This window comes from Lathamus discolor, chromosome 4, assembly GCF_037157495.1.
Source record: "Lathamus discolor isolate bLatDis1 chromosome 4, bLatDis1.hap1, whole genome shotgun sequence".
NCBI classification, from domain to species: domain Eukaryota; kingdom Metazoa; phylum Chordata; class Aves; order Psittaciformes; family Psittacidae; genus Lathamus; species Lathamus discolor.
The window spans coordinates 61837212-61863314 of record NC_088887.1 but is presented as its reverse complement, the minus strand read 5'-3'; the positions used below and the strand labels follow the sequence as shown (position 1 = coordinate 61863314).

General features: G+C 39.1%; 1 protein-coding gene across 13 annotated transcripts; it reads right to left on the bottom strand.

The window, feature by feature from the left end:
• Positions 1–2688: 2688 nt before the first annotated feature.
• IL18R1 (interleukin 18 receptor 1) lies at positions 2689–26048 on the bottom strand. Of its 13 annotated transcripts, none has more exons than XM_065677750.1 (16): positions 25805–26048; positions 23937–24569; positions 21756–23445; positions 20225–20567; positions 20055–20142; positions 18734–18909; positions 17607–17719; positions 16338–16578; positions 11533–11710; positions 10067–10220; positions 9510–9572; positions 8595–8751; positions 8279–8412; positions 6772–6933; positions 5072–5230; positions 2689–3424 (listed from the first exon to the last, which is right to left on the bottom strand). In XM_065677750.1, the coding sequence occupies exons 7-16, from the start codon at positions 17653–17655 to the stop codon at positions 3024–3026; spliced, it is 1698 nt and encodes a 565-aa protein (XP_065533822.1). In that variant the 5' UTR covers positions 17656–17719; positions 18734–18909; positions 20055–20142; positions 20225–20567; positions 21756–23445; positions 23937–24569; positions 25805–26048; the 3' UTR covers positions 2689–3023. The 13 variants fall into 13 exon arrangements, with proteins under 13 accessions (XP_065533822.1, XP_065533823.1, XP_065533820.1 ...); XM_065677751.1 differs by having other exon boundaries at positions 20400–20567; XM_065677748.1 differs by having other exon boundaries at positions 20055–20567; positions 21756–22789; positions 23314–23445.
• Between the last annotated feature and the right edge of the window lie 55 nt (positions 26049–26103).

Sequence of the window (26103 nt, the reverse complement as noted above, 5' to 3'; positions counted from 1 at the left end):
TCTGTGTCCTCCCAGTTAAGCCTTGTTGGTTACCCCAGCCATAGCTTTGGCAGAAAGAGAAATCCTGATCAATGTGAGCTGTCTGTGCCTTGCCCCCTTGGCCCCACTAAGCAGCAGAGCATTGAGTATATACAGTCCCACACAGTGCAACCCGCTCTTGCAGGCTTCCTGTACGGATATGAATCCCCTAAAAAAGACAGGCTGCACAGTGACTCAAACTAGATAAAAGCACCTGAGAGCACTTTGTCATCAACTCAGACCCCGGTTCTCCCTATTTCAGTAGGCACTGAAAAATACTGTAGTAATAATACAACAACAAAATACAACAACAAAAATAAGTTCTAAAATATACCGGTCCAGCAGTTTGCACCAGTCATTTCAGGAACAGTAGGACTTCTTTCTTTTTGTGTGAAGCTCACTCTCCTTACTGCACATTGGGTCAATTACTCTATTTCCACAAGAAGCTAAAAAATGGTTTTTTACTTTAGAACAGGAGATTTCAATCTCGCCTCTTCTTTTGTACATATTCTTTTATGCAACGGCCAGTACTAATGCTTGATTCTGTTGGGTTCTGAGCATTTGGAGATACAGGATTTGTATTCTCAGCTTCCAAAGTGTACTTAGCTCTCTGCCTTTTCCAGAACAAAGCCCACTGATGATTAAACTTGGTGACTGTCTCCTAAAATACTTTGTGTTTTGCCCCAGTACCGAATATATGTCTGGTTTATGAATTACAAAAGGCTCCAATGTATATCTGTACATTTCACTATAAAGAGTTCAGCTTTTTGAAGGTGTCCTTTCTGCCTAGAAAAAGAAGCACTGTATTTTCCTCTTCCCTTGAAGGAATTAGAAATTGCAACACAAGTAGTCAAGCTATGCTGCTTTTAAGCCGTTGCTCAGACTATCAAACAGAAAAGATGGTTCTTTCCCAAAGACACATCCTAAGGACACAGTGTGTTTACTCATTCATTGTAAGTCCCCACTGTTGTACTGTCAAAGTAATGGGCTTATTGCATTCAAAAACAGAAGTAAAGCAGTCCAACATTAAGAGCAAATTTTAGAAATACAACAGAAGCACCAGTCACATAAAGTTTTGAAAACCATGCTGCCAAAAGACTGAGTGGTATGGCATACTGGTTACTTAGACTGGATGAAAGTCTTATCAAAGAATACCAAATATTTGGCTGAGCCTCTGCTCCAATTCACCCTTTCGTCTTTTGTAAAAGTTATGTACATGCTAAAAAGCAGCCTCACTTCCCGGGTTCATATTTATCCTTTGCTGCTAGAGCAAGTTTATAAAGGAAAGATAAAGAAAGGATGGTTCCAGAGTACCATCCCTGCTTCCTTTCTCTCTTCCTTCTCTACTCACACACAGATATCATGTTTGATATTTGATTCTATAGTTCCAGGAAATTGTGCCTCCCCACTCCTGTGGAAATTCAGTCTTACCTTGTCTATCTCACTTTTGCTCAAGCATTTTGCCACCCAAGGAACAGGGAGGGGAAGTGCACCATCTCAGTGTGTGTGTAGTGTAGTTTTATATTGCTGGGAGGTTACACCTCTTTAGCATTCTGGTGCTCTTCTGCCTTGACACATTTACATGTCACCTCCTCCTCTGCCCAGCTATGGTTAACACCAGTGGGTAAGAAATTTTCCATTCCAATTATCTCTACACTGAGTCAGTGGTGTTGGCTCTGCTGTCACAGCAGGTGTCTGAACAACATCTAAACACAAACCTCTGTCCATTTTGCATCAGGTTATACAGTCTACTGATATCCAGACGTGACATAGAATTCTAGACCATCCTTCACAAATTAGCTGTTTATTTCCTTTAGGGCACATCCAGCATACACTAACCCAGCACTCCAATTGTGTTCTTAAGTACGCTGAGAAGGTAACAAAGCCCCTCCACTACAGCTGCCTGAATTAAGTATCAGTGGCAAAGAAATGCCTCCTCAGAAGTAGCTTTAGTTGAATGCAAGACAATGAGGAGAATGGGCTGAACCTTGATGGTCTCTTAGCAAACTGACAGGAGATCTTCCAAAATGATTCTCTATTGATTTCTCCCCATTGGTACTAGAAAGAAATATGGTTCCATTTTATCAGATTTATCCATTTTATCCAATTTATGTCAGATTAGTATATCCTGCCAGGCAACTAATAATAAGGGAGGATTAGTATGGTTTTGAATGATATTACTATGTTTGTTTTAAAAAATAATACTAAATACAAATGTTAGGGTTAGGAGTATATGTACATACCAAAGAGCTCATTTTCATGTAAATCCCCTACATCCCTCAGCTAAAGGCAGCTCATGTTATAATGTAGGTATCAGTGACTGTGAACAAAAAACTATTATCTCCAGCTCACCCCACTCCTCTCCCTACCAAAATGAGCATTTACAGTATTCTCTGTAAAACAGAAGGATGGAAACAGCCTTTACCATTCCTTCAAATCAGTCCCATTTGGCTTTTCCAGACTACATACAACTCTGTAGCGAATATTGCTAGTAGGACCAAATCTGCTCTCTTTCTAGCCTCCTTTTTTCTGTTTTCATTTGATTTTTCTGCTTGACATTGCCGAAGGCCTGCATGCAAAGCTCTATAGGGCAGGAGCCATTTGAATCTGCTCCCAACCAAGGTCTTTAGGAAAATCCAAAATACAAAATGAAAAGCACCTAAATAATAATATGTGTCAAATAGAGATACATTTATTAAAGGGCCTCAAAATGTATGCAAGTATAATTCATATGATTCTACATTACTGAAAAATGTGAAATCAAAATGTCCTGCATTGTGTTTTGTTCCATGTGGCAAGTCCTAAGCAGAATGGAATTCCTGCTTCTTGTGCAGGTTAACAAAACGCTCTGGGATAACATTTAGCATCTTGGCCACTGAAGCAATTTCTACATTCTTCTCAGATCCCAAACTTGACCTCTTCTGAACACTGTCTTTCCAAAGCAAGTGTGCAGTTTGTGTTTTCTAGTAGTTAGCAAAATGCACAGTCTTCTGCCTCCAGAATTGTTATACAACTCCATTAAACTCACAGCCCTCTGTCAGTGGTTGAGCCCCTTGTGAGCCTAGGTCAAGATTATTATAGTGCCCTTTGATGTTTTTCTTAGTAGGTTTCGCTGGCATCAGGTACCGAAGGTTCTTCCAAAATCTGGAATTCACGTGGAGAGATTTATCCTTTTTCCACTTCACAACCCTCTTTGATGGTAAAAGAGACAGTGATTCTGGCAAGAAACTGTAGTCACTTATTGGCATATACTCAATTAATATGATCTTAGTTTTTCTTTCAACTAGGGCTTTATGCAGTCCGCTTTCAAGTTCATATATGGCTCTGTCAGAAATGTAGTTCTGGCTCAGTATAATGATTAATCTTCGGCTTTTGTCAATGAATGAATGGATATCATCAACAACCGCTGCAAATTAAAGATAAACGTATTATTAAACTAAATTGAAATGATAGGCACTGAATTGACTTATCCATTAACAGTCAAACATGTACCAAAAATGCTTCCCTTATAATGCTCCTATAGAGGAGACATGTAAGCATTCTGTCCCTATGGAAAGATTAATATGCATTATAGATTAAGAGTCTGTGAAAATGAGCTCAGGTGTGGCCAAAGCTTGCTCTCTGGAGCAGACAAAAGAACCCACGCTCAGTCTCCAGTTATCCTAGACAGCTGTTGGTAGTCAGATGGATACTAGGTGACAGCAGAATGTATTTTCACTCCAACGAGACATCTCTACTCTTCTGTAATAGATACCATTGGAGTGATTCCACAGAAATGCACCAACAACAACCTCTCTCTAAATATTCAGTAACCCTCAGTTTACTCCTTCTTTTACATCACAGAATACCCAAATCTATTGCCAGTAATCCAAGGCTGAGAAGACTATCATGTGATGACAGAATGAGTTACAATTGCATTTCAGATCCATGACTTTGTCATGACAAGCGAAGAAATTAAATCAAAGTGATACCCTTCAAACAACCAAGCACCAAACTGAATTCTCAGGCACAACTTCCTCTGCTTGCTTCAGCATCATAGGACACAGTCTACAGAGACCAGAGACGTAGAAAACGTGCCCTGTAGGGAAAGGCAAAGCAAACTGTGGGAGGACCCTGAAGAGAAAATTGAGAGGAGAAAGAGGCCAATAGGAGTAGTGCAACACACCAAAGGTCCTGTAAATAGAAGGAAATACTCTGTTTTCTATATTCATAACGGATCAGACCAGAGAAAAGGAAGCAAGTTAAAACTATTGAAAGAATCGGATTGAACACTTCAGAAAGACTTTTTTTTAGTACTTAAGGGGAGAGAATAACTGGAAAAAACATTTACTGGGAGAGCTGTGGTACCTCTCAGGTTAAAAAACTATGTCAGGAATTGGTAGAAGGAGACAAGATGCTGCCTGAAGAAAGCTGGCTGACCTTATTGTTCTGTGTTTTTAACGATTAAATCCTATTCCTCAATTAGATCTTTGGACTAAATTGAATCCCCTAGTATCTTTTTTCCAATCATCTGCAAAAGGCTGTCTATCCGTAGGCCATTTAGAGAAACAGAATTCCATGTTCACATTTCTATTTTGTTATGACACCCTTTACATTCACAAAATGATTTCAACCACCACACTGAAGACACAGTAAAAAACATGCAAGTTATCTAATAACTAGTACCAGAGACACCAGCTGCTCTGTACACTAAACAAAAGTTCATTTGTAAGCACCTGCTCTCAGCAAAAGCAGAACAAGAGCACTACTACTGTGAAACATCTGACATCATCTGTATTCTCACCTTATCTTTCTCCATGTTAGCTTCTTCATCTGTTTATCTTGGTATTGTGTAATTAAAGATATGTGTGTGTGTCTAGGCATACATGAGTTCATAAAAATATCTATAAACCACGTAAAACGTGTGCATGTGAACATTGCATGCACATAGTCTAGATTAAATATAAAATGTACAACACATTTGAGAGAATTCTTCTCTCTTCTAATTACACACTTTTACCTTTGTGAGAAAATGATGTGCCTATTTAATGACAAGAACATTCAATTCACTTACCTCTTCCAGGGGATACATCCCTCTCAAATATACATAACTTGTACCCAAAGTTTTCTTCTAGTATCATGGGCAATATCTTCAAAGCAAATTCTCTCTCATCTTCAGTAGGGGAAATACAGTCTTTCAGGTAAGATACAAATGCATCATATTCTTTTCCATCTGGAAAGAAATCACCAATTGTTGTCTTGTTAGGAACCATTAGAAACATGGATCTGATCCACCACTTTGGTTTTCAAAGTAATTGTCTCTGTACCAAATCATCTAGAAACAACTTTAATACCCTGAACAGTCTTGAAACAAACAAACAGACAAACAAATCTGAATCAATTTAAATTTGACGCAAAAGATTCTAATTGCGTTGGGCAAACATTTGAAAATAACATACCCCTCCTACATTAAGGTGGGTTTTTTTTAAATCAGAATAATTTAACTAATTAATGTCATGTGTGATGATAAAGAAAATTAAGGGAAGCAAAACTGTGCCTGTAACCTGGTAAGAATGCTATTTAAGTGATATTGAAGACACACACATTTGTTTTACTCTTTTGTGCAAAACTATCAAGTAGTTCTGTAGAATGGGTACTGGCAAAAGAGAATAAATCAATTTATTATTTTAATTATGAGAGTATACAATGTCTGGCCATGCTTTGGGCAGTAATTTATAAACATGAAATCCAGAAACAATTCAAAGGCCAGGTCTGCCCCATTGAGTGATATCTAATTCAGCTTTGCCATAGAAAACTATCTGAATTAATACAGTGGTGCACATAGCTTTGTAACTTAAACAGTACTTCTTTGCTTCCCTTTCTGGATACTTTAATCCATATAGTTCATAAGACAGAGCACAAACTATAGTCCGTGAAACCCTACGCATGCAAAAGCTCTAGGAACAGGAAATCCATTGCCTAGTATCAGACAACCAGTTCCTCCAGGGTGGCATAGTGCTGGTTCTCGGAGATCCTCTCAGTAAGCCAGTGTACACAGTGATAGCTAACATCAGCACGCAGATAAATAATACTGGCAGACATCCCAACCACCGCAGTGTAATCAAGCTGATTTAGAGAATAAGGAGGGCTAAGAAAAGCAGATATATGTATACAGCCATTTTTTTTCACACTAAATTCAGAAAAATTATACACAGAACTGGGTGACTCTTAGACTTGCTCCTTAATGCTGCCTGGTAGATTACTGGTAGTGTGCCCTCCTGCTCTCAAGTGCTTTTAGTGACAAACATTGTGATGTTATACATATAAACATTGCAGTGGCTTCTACAGTTGAGGAAGCATTTTAACCAGTTTAAAACAAATTTATGCCAATCTGCCTGTCTGACAACTCTAGAATGCTCATCCCCTTTACAGATAGATAGATAATTGTAAACTTCTCCACCTTCATCAACTTTTGTGATGAAGAGTATGGCAGAACAGAGCACATTTGAACTGCATTTAACCACATCCCTTCCACTACCTGCTCCAGGAGCAGCTTCTTCACTGGGTTTATTTGCTGTTACTGCCCCAGGTGTATAACAAACTTATTTTAGCACATGACCAGCAAGTTCTCTTTTACATATTCTTTGCTGTTTCTAGGCACAAAACTCCTGGATTTATTTTGACTGTTCCTCAGATGACTGTTTCAGAGAACCTACCAGAAACTATTTTTTAATCAATGCACTTATTCCAATGTCAACATTAGCCAACTCATACCTCTAGCAGTGTCATCTCTTCCGCATACGTTCCTGTAAAATAGAACTAAGTCGACTCTAAACATCACACAGACAAACACTGCAGCTACAGCAACACATGGAAATAGTATAGTAAGGACCATTCCTGTTGTAAATATGTGCACAGGCAGATCTCGGGTGTTCCCTGTAAAATAGATACCCAGGACATTACAGCCTTAACAAAAGGTTATTATATGACAAGATTACAAGATTACTCTATTTGGTACTAATGGCATCTTAAAATCACCCCCAGAAAATCTCAGTGTTAGTGTGAATACTTTCCTGTTAATACTTCAAGCACATATGCATGCCACTTGTCCTGAGATGGAGAACTACAGAACATGGATTACTCTAAAAACTGGATGAACAACCTTACATGCATTCACATGCACACCACACACATAAATGAACTGTATGTGGGATCAAGACTGACACTACAGTAAAGCATCCCAAATTGGTGGTCACCTCCTTTTATGATGAGGTTTTAAAAGTTCTTTATTATTTCCGGTTATTCTCTACCTTTCACCCGCATCTCATCTATCCATAACAGCCCGTAATGATCCCTTTAATCCCTTTGACCAAGATAATTTTTTTCCCTTCTGTCTCTAGTCTCTTTCAGGATTTTTTTTTTTCATTAATTATTATTCTGTTACCTTTGTCTTTTAAGTTCAAAATACAGATTTTTAACCCTTAAATGTGTGAAGTCTTTGTGAAGGCACTGTGAAGTCATGCTCACTGTAGTCAGACTTTCATTTGGTTTATAAAATGCAACATCTTTTGACTAGTCTATTTTCACATATTTGCTCCCAGTACAGCTTGGAAAGGTCTGAGAGAGATGGAAAGGAATGGGAATGCCCATTTGCCACAAATCTCCTGGCTGTCTGGACTATAAATGTGAAGTAGTACTATATGGTAGATGTCAGCTTTCCATAGCTTGAAGGATGGAGTCCCTGACAAGAGAGAAACCATGGTCCAGAACATTTCAGGCATTATCAGGAATATAAAAGACTGGCCTTTCAGGAGGGAGAGGGGGAATTTTAGAGCTGCTTAATAGGCAAGGAGATCCAAATAACAGACTTTGGGCTGCACCAAACTTTGGTTAGTTAACCCCCATGATCCCCCTGATCTAATAATTAGGAAGGGACAGGGAACATTCTGTCATGGGATCTAACAAAGTGCCACCCAGGGATCTGTCAGCTGGAGCATAGCTCAGCCCCCCCCATCTGTGTCCACAGCACCAGAGTCAACCTATGGATCCCTCACGCAGCTGCTCTAGCAGACATAGCAGCAACTCCTTCTGTCCCTGTCTCAGAGCAGTAGGAATCACCCAGGGGGCTGTTAGGTCTAGCACTAGGTGGGCCAGGCCCTTCATAAGCACACTGACATACTTGAAATGATGTTCTGAAATCAGTACCCTGCCGTCAGGACTGAGAAGTCTCGCATAGTTAGTGATTACTTATGAGAAGTACTATTCACAGATTATACTGTACCTTTCTTCAGTTTCACTATTTTTGTTTGTGTTCTTTCATCAGCTTGCAACATGCAGGTGAAATTACGATTCATGTCCTCGTCTGTTACTTTTTTAATCTGTAGTAGCCTGGTGACATAGAACTTGTTTCCCAGCCTGCAACAAGGAATGGTGTTAGCAGCACTATCTGTAGAGAAGCCCACAACTAGCCCAGAGGAAGATTTTGGGGAAAAGGTTCTAAAGTAACCTCAGGCTGAGGTTTTACTGACTTCGCAGTTCCACAAAGTGCAGGACATTGTCACATACAAACACAAATGCAGTATTCTCAGGAAACCTACTGTAATTTTTTGAATTCTTCTTCACATATTGAAGGGTCTGTCCCGGGGATACCTGTGCATTTTTCCGGAAACTCTTGATTAATTAGCCAGTAGAGGCTGGCATCTTCTGGCATATAGTAGCCCAAGAATCCTGTGCAATTGAGTATCTCTTCTTTACCTAAACAAAGCATAACATGAAAAGACCTAGTCAGAAGGACCATTCACATCCGCAGTGCAGTAAAATGACAGCTTTCCAGGTAATGTATCCCATGAGCAGTTCTCTGTTCTGGACTTTGTAACCCCTGCAGAATGTTTCATAGATGTTCTAAAAATTAATCACAGCCTCATAAAATCCTGGGTCCTGTCCAACACTGTGTGAAGACTGAAGACCATGTTATCTAACCTACTCCCAGCCAAAAGCACAGTTAAGGTCTTGGCTTTTGACAATATGATCTATTCTTTGAAGCAGTGACAGATCTTCATGCTCACATTACCAGGACTGTCAGCCCTCACACTTCCCATTTCCCTGCAGAATAACATCCTCAACTAAGTTAGGTACTAAGGGAATTACTCATTATTGGTGTTCACTGAACAAACTGTACGTCTTTCACACATTACTCTGTGGGGTTAGCTATCTACAAAAGAAATCCATGGAGAGATGATTTATCATCACCACCACTTTCTCTTGCTGGTCAGAGCAGCAACATCAGCTTCTACCTCTACAAAAGAGCACATTTAGTGTGCTTGTATAGCAATCATGGAATACATTTGGCAAAAAGAAAAACATAACCAGATGTAATGATGGATCACATCTAGAAGAATCAAAGAGTTCTTGATTTGATTACACTTAACCAGGCCATCAACCATAAAGAGATCAGAAAAAAAAGGCATATATATGCAGTAGCTATCACAAAGACTCTTGTACTGCTTTCATACCTATTTCTGTTTCAATTTCTTCATGGCATCCAACTATCTCCAAAGTTACAACCTCTGGTGCATCTAAAATACAAAGTATTGCATTGAAGTAATAGCTTATTTACATTCTACCACAGTGAAAATTACATATTTCTAAAACTAATTGCATACATTCCATTTAATTCAAAGAATACTATCTGGACTCTGGCGTTATGGAGTAGTTTAAAACACAGTATGTCTTGCTGGATTTTTCTCAAATGCATAGATTTTATACAGTGCGCAACTTACAGTGGTTTGAAATGCTCTTCCCCAAAACTCTTAGTAAGTTTGTATGACTGACTTACAGCAGCTAATTTTGAAATTAAAAATGAAACAATGCAGGGAAAACATACTAAATAAATTTTGCAATTGGTAATGTCACACAAACTGCTGCCTTTTTATTTTTGAAATTATTGTGAATATTTCAAACCAGATGTGATCACCTAGGTATGTATTTATCAAATAAGAAATGCAATTAAAAATCTCCATAGTAGAAAGAACCAAAAAGCATGCTTCCAAATTTTAGAAAACCTTTTTACCTTCTTCTACTACCAGCTTTATTGTATTTGTGCTGTGGTATATCTTTCCTTCATGGCTGATTAAAATTTTACAGGTATATATCCCTGAGTGCTGTACTGTTAAGGTTTCAAAATCCAGTTCCAGCTCCGTTTCATTTTCATAGTTCTTACAGTCCTGCATCAATAAAGACAGAAAATATTATTCTGTAGCAAACATACATTCAAAACATTAAACAAGTTAAAAATAATTGTTTTTGAAACTATGTCATCACCACTCTTTTACTATCTCAATGACATTTATCTGACCCAAAGGAGCTGGGGGCCCAATTTTCAGATATGTTGACTTAAATGCAACACTTGAACATTTAACCCATTAGAAGTTGAGAGCTCTGAAATTCTAAGTAAGTGTCTGGGTATAAAAATATTGTATTGGGAATTTAAATGCACTCATCTGTTTTCTTCAGAATGATTCCTTGCCTCTGGAGGTTTCACCTGCTTGTGGCCAAAAGCTGTCTAGACTTAGAAGGATCTTTCAGGTTAAAGTAAAATGTCTCAATAACAGGGAAAGTGAGCATCTCAGAGGATGTCAAGAGTTGGACTCAGATTTGTTAACTTCCCTGTCCCCCAGAACTAACTCTGGCTCCTTGGGTTTGTTTTTTTGGGGGGGGTATTATTTCATAGAACATGTAAAGTGAAATACCTAGGAAAACAGATCAATATTTGGTTCTCTCATACAAAAGGCATCTGTATATCTGTTCTATCTCAGCTTAGGGTAGAGAGAAACCAAATGCCTGTACTTAAGCAGCCAAAGACTCTTCCTGAAACTTATCCAACATGGAGTGAACCAGGTCTGTTACTCCAGCCAGGACACCTGAGAGGAATGAGGAGCAATGCATAAGGCAAAGTATAGGGGCAGGGTTTTTCATCTAATGGTTGAGCACGATACCCAACAGTTATGGGTGCTTGCACAACTATCACCTATGCTCTGTCACAAGCTGGTAGAGAGTTCAGTGATATGCCTAAAATGAACAGAAATGGATCTGTTACACGTTTTGTAAAAAGTGGTCAGAAACAGCAAAATTGAAAAGTTTTCAATTACTTTACAAGCACATGCCAACTGTAAAACAAGTATCTTGGCACCTTATTTAGTGTCAGTATAATATCTGTATCAGCATAGTAGCAGCTGGATAAGCCAGCTGCTAGCTAAATCAGCAGACAGACATGGGCATCAGAACTTTTACCATTTGAAACTACAAGTTTATTTAAAATTTCTAATAATTACAGGTACCTTTTTTTTTAACAAATCTGAAAGCAGAGAAAAATTTGCTGTTGTACTTACTTCTGAATGGTTTTTTCCCTAATAATCCGCTAATTTAAAGCTTTCCAAGGTTTGTAGATGCATCTAAAAATTTGTTTGTAATTAATTTTTCCTGCAATCACGTTTTGTTTCTATAGCCAATTATTTGAGTGACAGTTGCAGTAATTACCTTGTACCATGTTATGCTGTTATTTTCACTGACAGACAAATCACTGCATTTCAGTGAATGACCAGTTCCAGCACTTTTAATTTCTGTAGTTAAATGATTTTTGTTGAAACAGCTGCTTTTGTTTCTTTCAAGTACATTCAAGGTCCACTTTTGAATTGTGAGATTTTGTTTTCCATTGCTATGAAAAAAAAGTTAGCAAAATCAGTTTTAGGAGCAAACCACAAATAAATCCTTTAATACATCTGTTAGGTAATAAGTATGTCTACACTGACCTAATTATTTATATTCTTCCTTATTACTTTTCCACTCCCAAATATGTGTTTCCCATAACAAAGGAGGTTATCTAAACCAAAACATCTATCACAAAACATTTGACAATACAGCTATATCTATGAAATATGACAATGTACGCTATACTGACCAGAAAAAGGATGCAACAATCTGCATCATCATATATAGTTACAAGTGTACATAAAAGAGGTTTAGGACCTTGAATCAGCTAGTGATTTTGCAGGCTTACTCTCCTCTGCAGTGATAAGGTTTAAAACGGTAACAAGATGGGCAACTCTGCTACTGTTCACAAAGCAACATTATTCATTTTTTGATGGTGTGCAGATAGTCACCAATATTTTGGAAATATTTCTAAACTATGCAAGTTTCATGAATGACAGAATCATTTATGGATTCAAGCATGCCTGCAAAACAAGGCATTTTGGAAAGGATTTGTCCCATTGTCTTTCAGCCTGCACAGATCAGAGATCTGCAGATCCGGTGAATATGCTCAAAAAATGCCTCTTTTGAATATCTAGGAGCTGAACATTGTCATTCAGATATCTACAGTGTTCTATCCACATATTCCTCTAAAGAATCAGAACATAGCTGTGAGTTATTCCATTACTGGATACGTCCAAATGCATGACTACCAAGCAAAAAGAAGCTGGAGGACTTCTGGCTTAAGTTTGACAAAGCTGGCATAACTTTTGCAAAGTTAGGACCTAAGAGAAAGTCGTATGCTTCTGTAAGTTTATGAGTGAGATTTCACAGTTCATGCATAAAGCTCCCATTTTTTACTGAACAAGTACAAGTTCTGGCAAAGCAAAAGCAGCGCAGAGCACTTGCCTCCGGTATAAGTCATCACTTCATAAATATGCTTGAATCTTTCTGTCTCCAAGAAAAGAAAAAGGAATCATTCCCAGGAGAACTGAAACTAGTAAAGAAGAATGAGAAGCGCTAAGGGAGCAAAGCAGTTGAAATGGAGAAGCAAGCCTGACAAGTGTATCAGCTTAAACACATGCCTTTTACTGTTACAAAATTCAGAGGAACTGTTAGGACATCATTTGTGTGGTGAATTTAGACCAAGTTTGGGATTGTTTTTGTTTTCCTCCTTTTTAAACTCCCCAATCAGGCGTACTTATTTTGCTCACTGTCTTCACATTGTAGCTCTTTTTCAGCCTACCCAGGTTCTAGTTGTTCTCCTTACTCACTTGAGATATTCATTACTCATAATTGCAATTGAGAGTATACATCAAAACATAGTGGTTTGTTTTCTCAATCAGTTAACTGCAGTGTCATAAACAGGAAAAACCTTATCAAAACTTTTTCATCAGTGCTGCTCTTGCATGGGTATTCACAGTGGGTGAAGTCCTTCTCACCTATTCTTCAACATCACGATTGCACATTTAAATTAGAGCTACTAATCATACTCAGCAGTGGGACAATAGCCACCCTTTTAGAGTGCAGTTTACATGACCTATTTTATATGTTTGGTTTAGGACAAGATAATCTGTGCTCCAGAAAGGACACTCTCTCCCTCATGATAAAGGGTACCTGTGATAGGTCTAGGTGTAGACATAGAAGTTAGCTTCAATTAATTCCACTGAGTCTGTGTGTTTCTTTAGGAATCACACTAGTATCTGAATACTGCTGGAGAGGCAATTACAGATATAGCCACAAAATACATACAATTTGACTATGTAGATTAGGCAGATAGAAGAAAAGGATTAGTAAAGCCATGTGTTCTCCTCAGCATTGTCCCTCCAGAGGCTTTCTTCTGTGATCATATTTTGTGACATCACTTAAACAAATATGAGGATTTCACTCAAAGTGGGTCAAGATACTCTACCTGATGCGCCAAAACAAAGAGCAGCTCCCTGGAAAGTGACAAAACTGTACCTAAGCAAACTAAGATTAATTAAATTTGGCTTGCATAATTTCTAGTTGTCTACCATATAAATGATTTTCAACCCCTCAAAAATGTAAAGTTGTCTTGTTTAATATGCTAGTATTTAAGCCATTGTATTTATAGCCTAGTTTTCACCTGCTGAGATTTTTCAGTGATAATCTGTGGGGAACAAAACCATTTCTAGTCTAACAAGCTTCCAACTCCCTTCACCAAACCCACCAAGGAACAACAAAAACTGGTTTCACTCAGGATAAGATACAGGGAAGTGAAAGCCCTTAGAGAATACAAACCAAATTTACTGGATACATAGCCAATTCTAGAGTCATCCCTTAGCTGTTTCACTGTAACGAGCCAGCGTTACCTCAATATTTCAACCTACTGCAAGAAACTGTCACCCTGCCTTCCTAACTAAAATATTAACTCTAAATATGTGTATTCCCACTGCTCTCAACTGTTCTAAACACAGTGAAAATGTGAGAAGTATTAGGGTCTTAAAATGTATCGTGTTTATTGTGGATATCTGTGCCTTCACTTTTTTCAGAAGCCTGTTAAGTTCCATCAGTTTCAAGGTCACCAACTCCGAGTAACAAGATGACCTGCTTTTTATATTCTGTTCTGGGTTGCTTTTATTTTCTTGATAACCACAAGGTATAAGCTATGAAAAAACATAGAAAACAGAAATCCTGCCCAAGATGTGTGACACAACTTTAATGCTTACCACAGTGCATATGAAACCCTTTACTTTCAAGAAACATTGCTGAAGATGCACACACTCAGGCTTACAAGTGATTTCTATTAATTTCTGAATTTATATCCTGTCTACTATACTAACAAACATGTGACACACCAACACAAGCATACATACACTTTAGCTATCTGAGCTGTGTCTTAGCAGTAGACTTCTGCTTTAACTGGAAAACATCTGATACTTTAAGTCAAAAATAAGTGTATAACACGCTGTAAAAACATTGTTATATAATTTTTACCTCTCGCTTCTTGCGCATTGTAGATTGTATCATATGGGGAAAAACACAATCCCAAGATTTAATTAATTTGCAAAATCTGTCAACAAGCGTTGCCTTATTTTTCTCAAAATCTGCAGTACATTTAATCGGCACTTTGTTCACCAAAACTGCCTGAACAGTTATAAGCACTCTAAAAATCATTTGCCCTATTGCTTACAAATACTCACCTCTAAATTAAACATTTGAAAATAAAAAGCTGTCCACCTTCAAAACCAAAATTTTATCCTATTATAAATGCTCTGAAATGAAATTAATAGCACTCTAATTGTCATCATAAACCAATGCAGTAGTCCACAATAGCCCACACTTTTTCCTTACGAGTGAAGACTACTAAAAGTCCTCTCTGCAGAAGTATGGTTCTGCAAATACTGTTTGTTGAAAAGTAACTGCGTTAATATGCTTGCCAATAGTGAGAACCATCATATAAACTAAGCCAGAGATACCATTCCTATCCCATGAAAAAGAAAAAATCCCTTATGCCTATTGTTCCGGTGGTGAGACCTGTGAAAAGTCCATGTATGACATTTGCAAGATTCTGGCATGTGCCCTCATTCTGACCCTAATAGAAAATTTAGTATCTGTATGGCCCTAATGGAAAAAAAAAAAATATTTTGGAGGAAAAAAAAAAAAAAGTTGTTTCAGAGTGGTCAAGATATATATTTTTATTAAGAAGTAAGATTATAATAATTAATGACACATAGAAAAATAAAACATGAAGTTTTCAGTTTCCAAGTTAACTTCGAAGTTAACTACTGAAGTCTAGCTTAAAACCGTGAACTATCAAACTTGTGCCTGTGATGTTATTGCAGAAATGTGGAGAATATTTTTCAGTATCGGCAGTCCCGTAACTTACAAACCACGCAAGAACCTCGGAAATGTTACGTGAAGAACAGCACAAGTCAATACATCCAAAACAACCTGCTTAAAATGAATTATTGCTTCAACTGTAAATTAATTACAGTTTTGGTGCAAGTTGGGTGTAAGAACTCAATGCAGCGAAAACTTTAATTTAGTCTTTTAGTTTTTCATGGTGTTCTAATGAAGCTAACCACCAAGAAATTGAGGCCCACCCGTATTTCTCTTTTGACTCACTATGTTCTACAGCGGTAGGATACCAAATCCAGTTATTTCAGCTGTTCTTTGAATGTCTCCAAGTATGAAGAGGTTGGCACAGAAACCAGAGTTCAGCTATGCCACTTTTTGTTTATTACTTTACAATTAAATCACTTGGCAGGCCTCATAGCATGAGATCCACCCAGCAGAATAAGGAAGCACAAATCTGGTGGAGAAGACAAGGAAATATTTCCTTTTACTTGGCAGTGGACAGAAGGGTTGCCTATCACTCATTTTGCTTAGGTAATTAATCACAACCCAGCAGAAATGCTACCTGCCTTATCAAAAGGTTTACAGAACCTTTAAAAGGCTACAACTGCCTACAGCTATTTGTAAACATTATAGGTCTGCCTGAATGGTGATTGTACAGGTAATGTACCTCCTTTGTATGGATGCCACTAACAATAAAAAGCGAGACAAAGAAATCATCTTCTTCCTAGACAAGCACAAAGGCAAGATGTTCACTCACTGGCCTGTGCACCTACCTGTGAATGACAGAGTAATTCCCAGAGTCAGCAAGTTCAACTGGCCAAAACTCCAGAAAATTCATTTGGGAAACAATTCTGTGTGATTCCTTTATCAGTTCCTGCTTTCCAGCATTATCTTTGTACCAGTTTATTGCGTATGCTCCTTCCTGAAAATGTTCTTGCATTGACTCAAGATAACAAAGGAAAAAATATTCCCCTTCTAGCACATCAATGGAAGCACGAAGGGGACACAGCTTCCCTTTAGAGAGAGAGGGGAAGAAAAATACGTTAGAAAGCCAAGCACTTCTCTCATAAAATTACATTAGCCTGACTTCAAAGTCAGCTGCGTTACTGCTGGACTTTTATAAAGCAACTTTCTTTCAGCAGAGTGGTTTTGCAGCATTTATTTATTCCAGCAGTTCTTACTGGAAAACTCAGTGAAATGTCTTTTTTTACCCTCCCTCTCCTTCTGGTTTTGCTTGTGTGACATAGAATGAAGACTTGGAAAACTGCGTTTCTTTCACATGGATCAAACAGTTTCAGAATCAAATGGGCACAACCAGCAGAATCTGGACTCACTCTACAGTCAGGCAGCTGCCACAAATGGAAGGGGAAAGGAGAAATTCTTCACATATGGTTTGACTTGACAGTTACAGCTAATACTCAGAACTGGTCAACTGCCACAAAAGCAGAGATTCTTCTAATTGACATTTGCAGGTTTTTATTTTCTTAATTGAAACTAAATCAGTATATAGCTAGGTTTCTTTAAAGCTTCAGATATATTTGGGGAAGTTGCTCTGGAATGAGATTATGTGTGTAAAATTTAGCCTCAAAGTCTACTTTTCCAAACAAATTTCCCAAATGTATCTTGGCATACAGAAATCATATAAATACAGAAAAGGGACTATGGTCTAGCACGACAGTCAAAATAAAATAAGCCTTCTGTCTCTGTTTGTCCTGAGGTTCTCAGAGATTATTGTTGTTTAGCCACTATTGCGACCACACTTCTGAATGGCCTTGCTGTGGCTTTTCACAAAGCCATGCTCTCAAAACAACATCATCAGGTGTCTCCAGGTAGATTCTCTGCTCTTTTAATTTCATAATTTTGGGGGTTTTGGACCAAATTTCCCAATTCTGGAGCTGGGCTGAAATTGCCAAAATCTTTGAGGTTTTGTTCTTCACTGCAAAATATAATATTTACCTCACTCTAAGCAGCTGTCAAGAAGATGCCACATATTCAGCAACTATTCTGAACATCCTACTGTTGAAATGAAGATTGATACTTACCAGTGGCAGATTCAAAAATAATCATTAAAAAAAAAATCATCAGAGTCATTTTCTTATTTCTCACTTCTTCTCCAGACAAATGAAACTGAATTCTTCTTGTTTGTTCTGAAAGACTAAGGAAAACAGATTCACAATTTATCACAAGCACAGTGAAACAGAATCCTTTGGGCATCTGAGAGTATAACTATTGCCTGGTACTGAAGAGGCCTTTTCAAATACACATTTCCAAAGTTACACATTTTTATCACAAGAGATATTTTCATACATCAGGTAATCACAGAATTATAGAATCAGAATAGGTAGGATTGGAAAGGACCTTAAGATCATTTAGTTCCAACCCCCAATGTATCTAGATTTTTCATGGCAAGTTTATTTTTAATTCAGAAGCACCACAGGGTTTTCTTCCTCCCTTTTCTTGTTCACTAGATGTATTTCACATTTCCGATTAAACTGACAATCTTGCAGAAGCACTCAAATTTAGACCCCAAGCCAGAAGACAACTATAGGATAGGACAATGCTTTTTTCTCCACTGAGTATAAACTTTGCAAGACTGGACCCTGTAGAAACAGCTAGTAGAAACTTTCCTTGCCTTCAATGAGAACAACAAAATGTTGATAGATCAGACATATTGATGGCTAATTTTGAAACTGTTGGAAAACAATGGGATCTAAAATTTTGCCTCACAATTTTGTCTATGGAATCAAGAAGTACCAGCTCAAAAAGCTAACGTTTACACCGAGGGGGAGGAAATGAAGAAGCTCATATTCAGTTGCTTCTTATGTAGTCAACTATGCTTTTAAAGGCAAATGGAAAACACCACTAAATAATACCAGCACGGAGCATCTGCTCTGAGATCCCTCAGAACAGCAGGTTAGCTCACAAGCCGAGGCAGAGCCAGTTTGAAGATTCTGCGTCAGTTTTGCCTACAAAATTAACACATTGATAAGCTCAGTTTAACCTCTGCATCCAAGACAGACAACCTTGCTTAGTCACTGACCCAGACATGCATGGACGTACGAGACACACACAAGATGTATTTCACAGAGAACTGCCAAAAGAAATCTCATTAGCTATCAGTTTCTTTGGGTTTACTACCTAAGCCTCTTGTAATTTGAGAAATACTTACTGTTCTAAGACAGTGCCCTGAGATTCACTCAGAAACTTCCTGTGATCTAAAGCAGATGGTTAACAGAGTCTACTGCATTTCCAGCAATATTCCAGAATGACATCAAGCTGTGTAGCTGTTCTCTCTCTTATCATTCTTGCCAGTTCTTTACAAGTATGCCATCATCCCATAAATCACTGTAAGGAGATGAAAGAAGTGTTTCACATCCCTTTTTTCAAAATGACTGGTAGAGAGATCCAAATTTAGAAAGCAGCTAGAAGAAGTTGGATGCAGAATACTGCAACAAACAACTTTAAGGGTCATGCAGAACACCCATCAGATCTGCTTTCAGTTCCCTTCTACACAAGGAGATTCAAAATGCTACACTTTAAAAGGAAATTAGGGCCTCTCTCTGTTTTCATTTCTTGAAATTGCTTTTCATTTTTCACCCCATCGCATTCAGAAAAAATACAGCTGACCATGAAACTATGATCCACTACCTAAAGATAGTATCATTTATTACCAGATTTTTAACTCTAAATCCCATTCTTTGTTGACACATCACATCAGCACACTTGAAGTTTTCCTAACACAGAGCAGAGCTCTCCATTCTTTTAATAGGGATAAAAGAACACAGTAAATGCAAACTACTTAGTAGTAACCAGCCGTCAGATTAGTGGCTGCTATTAAGGAGCAAAGCACAGATCCTTCATCTTACACTCACATTGCTGTTGAACATGATCAATTTGCCTGAAATTGCTCTACCTTAGGCCAATAGTATTTACATCTGAGCCATATGGTTTGCAGTACTCTTCAATGAAACACTAGGAGGGGAAAAAAGGGGGGTGGGGATGTGAGAAGAAGATACATGCTTTTCGTGAAAGTCAGCTAATGTAAGGAGATTCTTCAAGGAACCAAATAAGATCATTAGTTTTCAGAAAGCAATTGAGAGTTATTTTAAAGTAAAGGCAAAGATTCTCTGCCTGGTGAAGAAATACAGAAATACACAACGGGAAAAATGCTGTGACAATAGTGGGGAATGAGTTTCAGCTAAAAAAAGGTATTAAAAAACCCAGATGTCTTTAAGATCCAAAGCAAGAATAGTTTTAAGCATGCTTTTAAAAAAGATCAAATATGCTTAAACCACTGATGGAATTTTAACAACAAAAAATGGTTCTTAGAAAATCATTGTGCCAGTGTGAAGCCAACAAAATCTTCAAACAAACCAAAGGTGTAAGTTCTGTAAAGCGCATTAATGATACCTCATGGGCTACATAATTGTGTGTAGTTAAACATCGTTACAATTTTTTCTCATTTTCCTAGAATGAAGGGGGGCTGGTACCTTGAAGTGATCCTCCGTTTTGGTCAAACAGCTCCTTTTGAGCAGTACTTTTGTAAAGCTGACTTTGGCCCCAAAGGTTTGCCACTTCCTTTTTTGAAAAAAAATAGTTTCTTCTGAACATCAGACTGAACAAATATTTTGGGGTCAAGGGAGGAAAGCATAAATCTTACCTCTTTAAGAATGCCTTCTTGTGGAATTTAATTTGTTTTCAAATCTCACCACACAGTGCCACAAATTGCGTAGGATTCGTGAAGAACACAAAAGGATCTAGCAATTACTGCAATTTATTGGTAAAATTCAAATCTATCTTCATTCCAAACAGCATAAGTGAAGTCATTTACTTACTATGCAAGTCTTGCCAGGTGGAAAAGCTGATGAAGAGGGGATCTTTCAAACTCCAAAGACTTACAATGTGTACTTATAACTCTTCTGAACCTCATTCATTACTAAAACAGAGAGGACTCTCTCTCAATAAATGAGTCAATACATAGACAGCTCAGTCTGAAAAGCCTCCTGAAAAAGAAAGAGTGGAATTTCTCACCTTTTGAACTGTTGACTGCTGGGAGGAAAACAGAAAAGGCAGATGTGAGAAATTATTTTTTGCTAACAGTAGCAGAAAGGTAATTGCAAACTACAAATATTAACTTTTCTAACTTCAGTATTTGAGGGCTGGTATACAAATGTTTTAGACATCATCTTTTGCTGCTACTATTTACAATAGCACTTCAGAAGCCCATTAAGCTCAAAAGCCACCTAGATGTTAGGGAAAGGGCTGAGGGCAGCCCGGGGAGGGCAAGTTTGCAGTGCCAGTGAGGGGCTGCTCTCTGAAATAAGCCTTTTCCACAGCTAATTTATGGCATTTCTGTAATAAGGAAGAAGTGTATCATGGGCCTGGGAGAAAGTTGGAAAGAGGTGCAGGGCAATGTGGCATCGCAGCACCACAGGCAGGGGAAAGCATAGCAGAGAAGGCAGGGTTGGGGACAGGCAAGGCTGGGGACAAGCAGAGTTGAGGGACAGGCAATGTTGAGACAGGGACAGGATTGAAAAACAGGCAAGGCTGAGGACTGACAGGGTCAAGGCTGGGCAAGGTTAAGAGACAAGCAAGGGGGACATGCAAGGTTGGGGACAGGCAGGGTTTGGAATAGGCAGGCTTGAAGACAGGCAGGCTTGAGGACAGCTAGGGTTGGGGACAGGCAGGGCTGGGGATGGACAAGGTTGAAGACAGTCAGGGTTAGGGACATGCAGGGCTGAGGACAGGCAGGGCTGGGGACGGACAAGGTTGAAGACAGGCAGGGTCAGGGACATGCAGGGTTGAGGACAGGCAGTGTTAGGGACATGCAGGGCTGAGGACAGGCAGGCTTGGGGACATGCAGGGCTGAGGACAGGAAGGCTTGGGGACAAGCAGCTGTTCCCGAGGACTCTGACAGAGGGGGCCAAAGCCATGGGTCTTGCGGGGCAGGGAGAGGAACGCAAACACAAGCACAGACACCCGCAGAGATGCCCTGACCAGAGGTAGGCGCCCGGCTCCTCCGAGACTGGGAAGACGGAGCAGTCCGTGCCTCCCCCCGCCTCCCCCCCAGCCGTCTGCCTTCTCTCCTCCCTCCCCGGGAGCTCGGCTGGAGCTCCGCGCGGCGCCGATCCTTCCTTCAGCGGGTTGCGGGGCCGGCGGAAGACGGCAGGTTAAAGTAATACCAGTCTTACCGAGGGTGCCGGTATGTCAGTCGGTCGTGGGGTGCTTGCAGGGGTGCCCCCCGCGAACAACGGGAGCAAGGATCAACTCCTTTAGGAGGCGGGGGGGTCTCCCTCTCACAGCCTTCCGGCGAAAGCGAAGGGTTAGTGTGGGTGATGCCTTCGGTTATCTTTGGTCGAAAAGCCTCTTCCTCCGCTTCTTCTGCTTAGTGCCCACACCAGGGCTCTTTTACAAGTGTGATGGATGTAGGATTGAGGTTTAGGAACCTGTATATTAAGCTAAATATAGCACTTTTTATCTCTGCTGCAGCTTCCCCATCCCCCTCACCCCTCCTCACTGGCCGTTTTGAGGATGTGCAAAGACATAAACCATATCCTGAAAGGCTGATGTTCTGCAAAGACCTCAAAAGAAAATAATAATAGTGGTAATAGCAACAACGATAATAAAATAAAAGAAATAAACAACCCTCCAAAGCACTACAAAATACAATCTGCAGGAAATTTCAGTGCTACTTTTCCTGTGCTAGTATCCCTTTTGGGGGAAGAATAATGCAAGCTTTCAAGACATGAAACATTTTAGAGCTCCATTACTGCAAAAGGAGTGTTTCATTCACTTGTAAATAGGTGCTCATGCCTGTAGCTGACCTTGCTTTTTAGCCAGATGTTGATATACTTCCATCAGTTATTTTTGACAGCTGTATTTCCTATTCAAGTACTGTTCCTGAGTAAATACCTGCCTGCCGCTGCTTAGTCACGTGAATGGTTTATTCAACATGTACTGTGCAATGATTCACTATACTTCTAAATAAAATGGTAAAGTAAAATGTCATCAGCTTTTTACTTTGACAGGCTAAGTCTAGATAGTGGCAGTTTGGAAACATCTTCTTTTTTTATTACTCACACTTTTACAACAATATTTTCCATGAGCCATTCTCACATTTGTCTGCTTTCATATCCTTTTGAAGTACTCTCAAGTTTCTGAACTTTCATCTGCATTGTAGAAAGTGCTGTGTTCAATTGCCGTTCAGCTATTGCCATAGCTAGCTCTGTGATATGTGAATATATATGAAAGGAGGATAATATTTACACTTTTTAGCCCCCAGACTGATATAATTTTAATGGAGAAGTCCTATCCTCATAATAGAAAAGTAACTCCACCAAAAATAACTACTGCTGAAATTTTCATTGTGAAAATGCCATGATGAAAGTGAAAGTTTGCACTAAGATTGGAAAACAGATTTTTGTATGAAGCTCTGACCACCGGACCTATCAACTAGGGAAGACCAGTTAATTCTCACAGTTTTTCACATCCTCCTTTCCATCCAACATACGCTTCACAGCAGTGCTAACTGAAAACCTAAACTGTGAAACTATTTCTGTCAAAAAGAGCAACACATGCAACTCCTGTAACCACAGCCTAAGCCTGTTTGCTTCTAGCTGGTAATAGTCCTTTTTCACCTACTTCTGTCATCTCTGTACAGCAGTTATATTAATTCTTAGCAGAGGTTAAGTTGCATGCCATGGGATTTTCAGCATTATCTGTGTCCAGAAGTAGGTTACAGACTGTTACCTTGTCTGTGAGAGCCTTGTATGTTTCTTAGAAGAAGAAATATGCAAGTTGTGTATTTTCAGATTTTCCTCCACACTGTAGCACTGTAGAATAATTCAGGTTATTCAGGTTGGAAGTCATCAGGTCCAGCCCCTGCTAAGGATATATGCTGCTGAGACCCAAACACCAAGGGTGTAGATACCACCGCCTCTCTGGGCGCATGTTCCAGCATTTGTCTATGCATATGGTGAATATTTTTTCTTCCTAATGTGTAATGTAGATTTCCCATGTTCTAATTTGTACCAGCTGCTCTCTTGTCCCATCTCTGTTGCTCCTTTGAGAAGAGTTTGGCTCCATACATTCCCTCTATCTTTCCATTAGATTCTTTTAGACAGAAACAGGACATCCTGTCCTCTCCCACTATGTCCTGTGCTCTTGGTGGTCTTTCCCTGGGCTCACTCCAGTATGTCAGGGCCTCACTTGTTCCAGGGAGCCCAAAACTCAACATAGTGTTCACTCCAGAGGTGATCTTGCAAATGCTGCATATAGGAGAATAATTACTTTCCTTAACTACACTGTCACCAGTAAGGTGCAAGGTGAAGTTGGTCACCTTTGTCACAAGGACACTGCTGAACCATACTCACTTTTGTGTAAACCAGGACATTCAGTTTCTTTCTGCAAAGCTACTTTGTGTTGGGTTGATCTCCAGCCAATTCAATTGTTGTTGAATGTCTTTATTCCATCTCAGATGCAGCACTTTGCATGTGCCATGGGTTGGACTTTGTGAATTTCCTATCAGTCCATTTCTTAAGCCTGTTTTTGTCCAAAACACCAATCCTGTGCTCCAGTGTGTCGACTATCACTCTCCAGTTCAGTTTTCTGTCTGAAAATCTGTTGATTGTGCAGTCTGTCCATCACTAAGGTCACTAGTAACAGTACTAAACAGTAGTGGTACCAATAGCAGTCCCTGCAGGATGCCACTAGTAATTTGCTGTGAGTTGACATTTGTATGCTGATAAAAATGTGTTGATCTCACATGGATTTCGGTCCCAGTGTTTCTCTACTTGCCTTTGTCCACTTATTTATGTCTCACCAACATAGACTATGTCAAAGGCGTTTTCAAGGTGTGCAGCATCCAGTGTTCTCCCATTGTCCACAGAATACCTGGGTATGCATCAATATGCCTTTTGTAAATCCAATCACCTTCTTTTCCTTCATGTACTTTGAAATAGCAGTCTTCATATATCTTCATAATCTTTGCAGGAGATCTATAAAGACTGGAAAGAGTTTTAAAGAATAAATTGTTATACAACAAATTCTATCATTTGTATAAAGTTAAGAAACACACTTTAACCACGCTTTAAAATCATGCTTTAAAGTGGGAAAATGTTTCGGGTTATTGCAGCATTATGCCCACCCTGAAAATTTCACTGCGCTTAGCTCTAATGCTGTCAGACCAGTTTCTAGTTGGTCCGAATCTCTTACTACCTGTGCAACCACTAGATGGCATGATGACTCTGCTCTATTAGCAAGTGGGCGCAAATCTAAGGCCCTCTCCTAAGGTACTAAACCTAGGGAAGCACAGGGTAGAATTAAAGGGCATTAAATCTCTAAGTGGAAGTTCTAATTCAGCAACAAAAGTACTTTTTTCTGTGTAGTTTAAGTTTTAAGAATCCAAATTTATTTTTCTATGAGTTTTCTATGGTGCAAGAAGAGATTTTTTGCACAGGGCAGACTGTACTGTTTATTTCACTAAGGCAGATGGCCTGCTGTAAAAATCACCAGTTTTCTTTAAAAACTTGTTTTTGAAAATTTAGATTTATTTTAAGTCAGATATCCCAGCATCACAGAATGTCTGAAGTTGGAAGGCACCTCTGGAGGTTACCTAGTCCAACTCCTCTTGTCATGGAAGGGAGTGGTTTAGGTCTCCGAAAGAATCACTGTCAAAGGTATAAGCCAAAACAAGCTTCAGTGTAAGTTTGAGAAGCACAATGAAGTTCGATGGCAGGTTTACTCTATTACTTACTGCATGGGTAATACATATAAATAAAAGTCAAATTAGAATCAACTTTGATTTATACAGAGGCCAGAATGCAAAGGGGTAAGGGAGGGAAATGTAAGGGACACTCTTACTTGAGTCACAAGATTCAGACTGAATGCCCCTTGCTTACTAAACTCCTGCTCAGAGAGGAGCCCACATGCAGCTGGGTTCAATTTTAGGCTAGGACTCAGGCAACAGTTTATGTCTAAAGGATTTAACAGCACTTAATCATACCAGCACTTAAATGTTAGATTAACCACTGATCACCTATAAACATAGCAATAATAACAGTATTGTAGATTTAAGATAATAACAAGTATACCATATTTCCTAGAAGACACTCTACACGTACACACATAATTATGTATAGGCGGATGTACAAAGGTAACACAGGCACACAAGGATACGTATATGTATATATATAGAAGTATACCTATAAAAATTTTCATAGAGAATTAGTGAAATACTCACATCTAATACCTTTTTGGTGTTTCTTCAACAGGTGGGGGTTGAGCTTCAACTAGTGGGGATATCAGTCCAGGTCCCATCATCAGCCAACAGTCCCGTTTTCATGAACTTGAGAGTCTATGCACCCTGAGACGTGTCCCACTCAGAGCAAGATCCTGGTGCCAGGATGATCTGGATGCCTTCTGCCATCCAAAAGTGCTCCAAGGGTCTACTTAGCACTGCTGTTTATAGGGTTGTGAGATGGTTGGCTGTAGTTATCAGTAAATTCACTTGGAGCATTCAGATAAGGAATGTTCCAAGGT

Excerpts from the sequence above, each read along its gene's own strand:
- IL18R1 (XM_065677744.1), bottom strand. The coding sequence starts at position 17,655 with ATGACTCTGATGATTTTTTTTTTAATGATTATTTTTGAATCTGCCACT. Across the intron at positions 10,221-11,532 it reads ACAGCATAACATGGTACAAG|GACTGTAAGAACTATGAAAA; the intron begins GTAATTACTGCA and ends TTATTGATGCAG. Across the intron at positions 5,231-6,771 it reads AAGAGATGACACTGCTAGAG|ATGGAAAAGAATATGATGCA; the intron begins GTATGAGTTGGC and ends ATTTCTTTCCAG.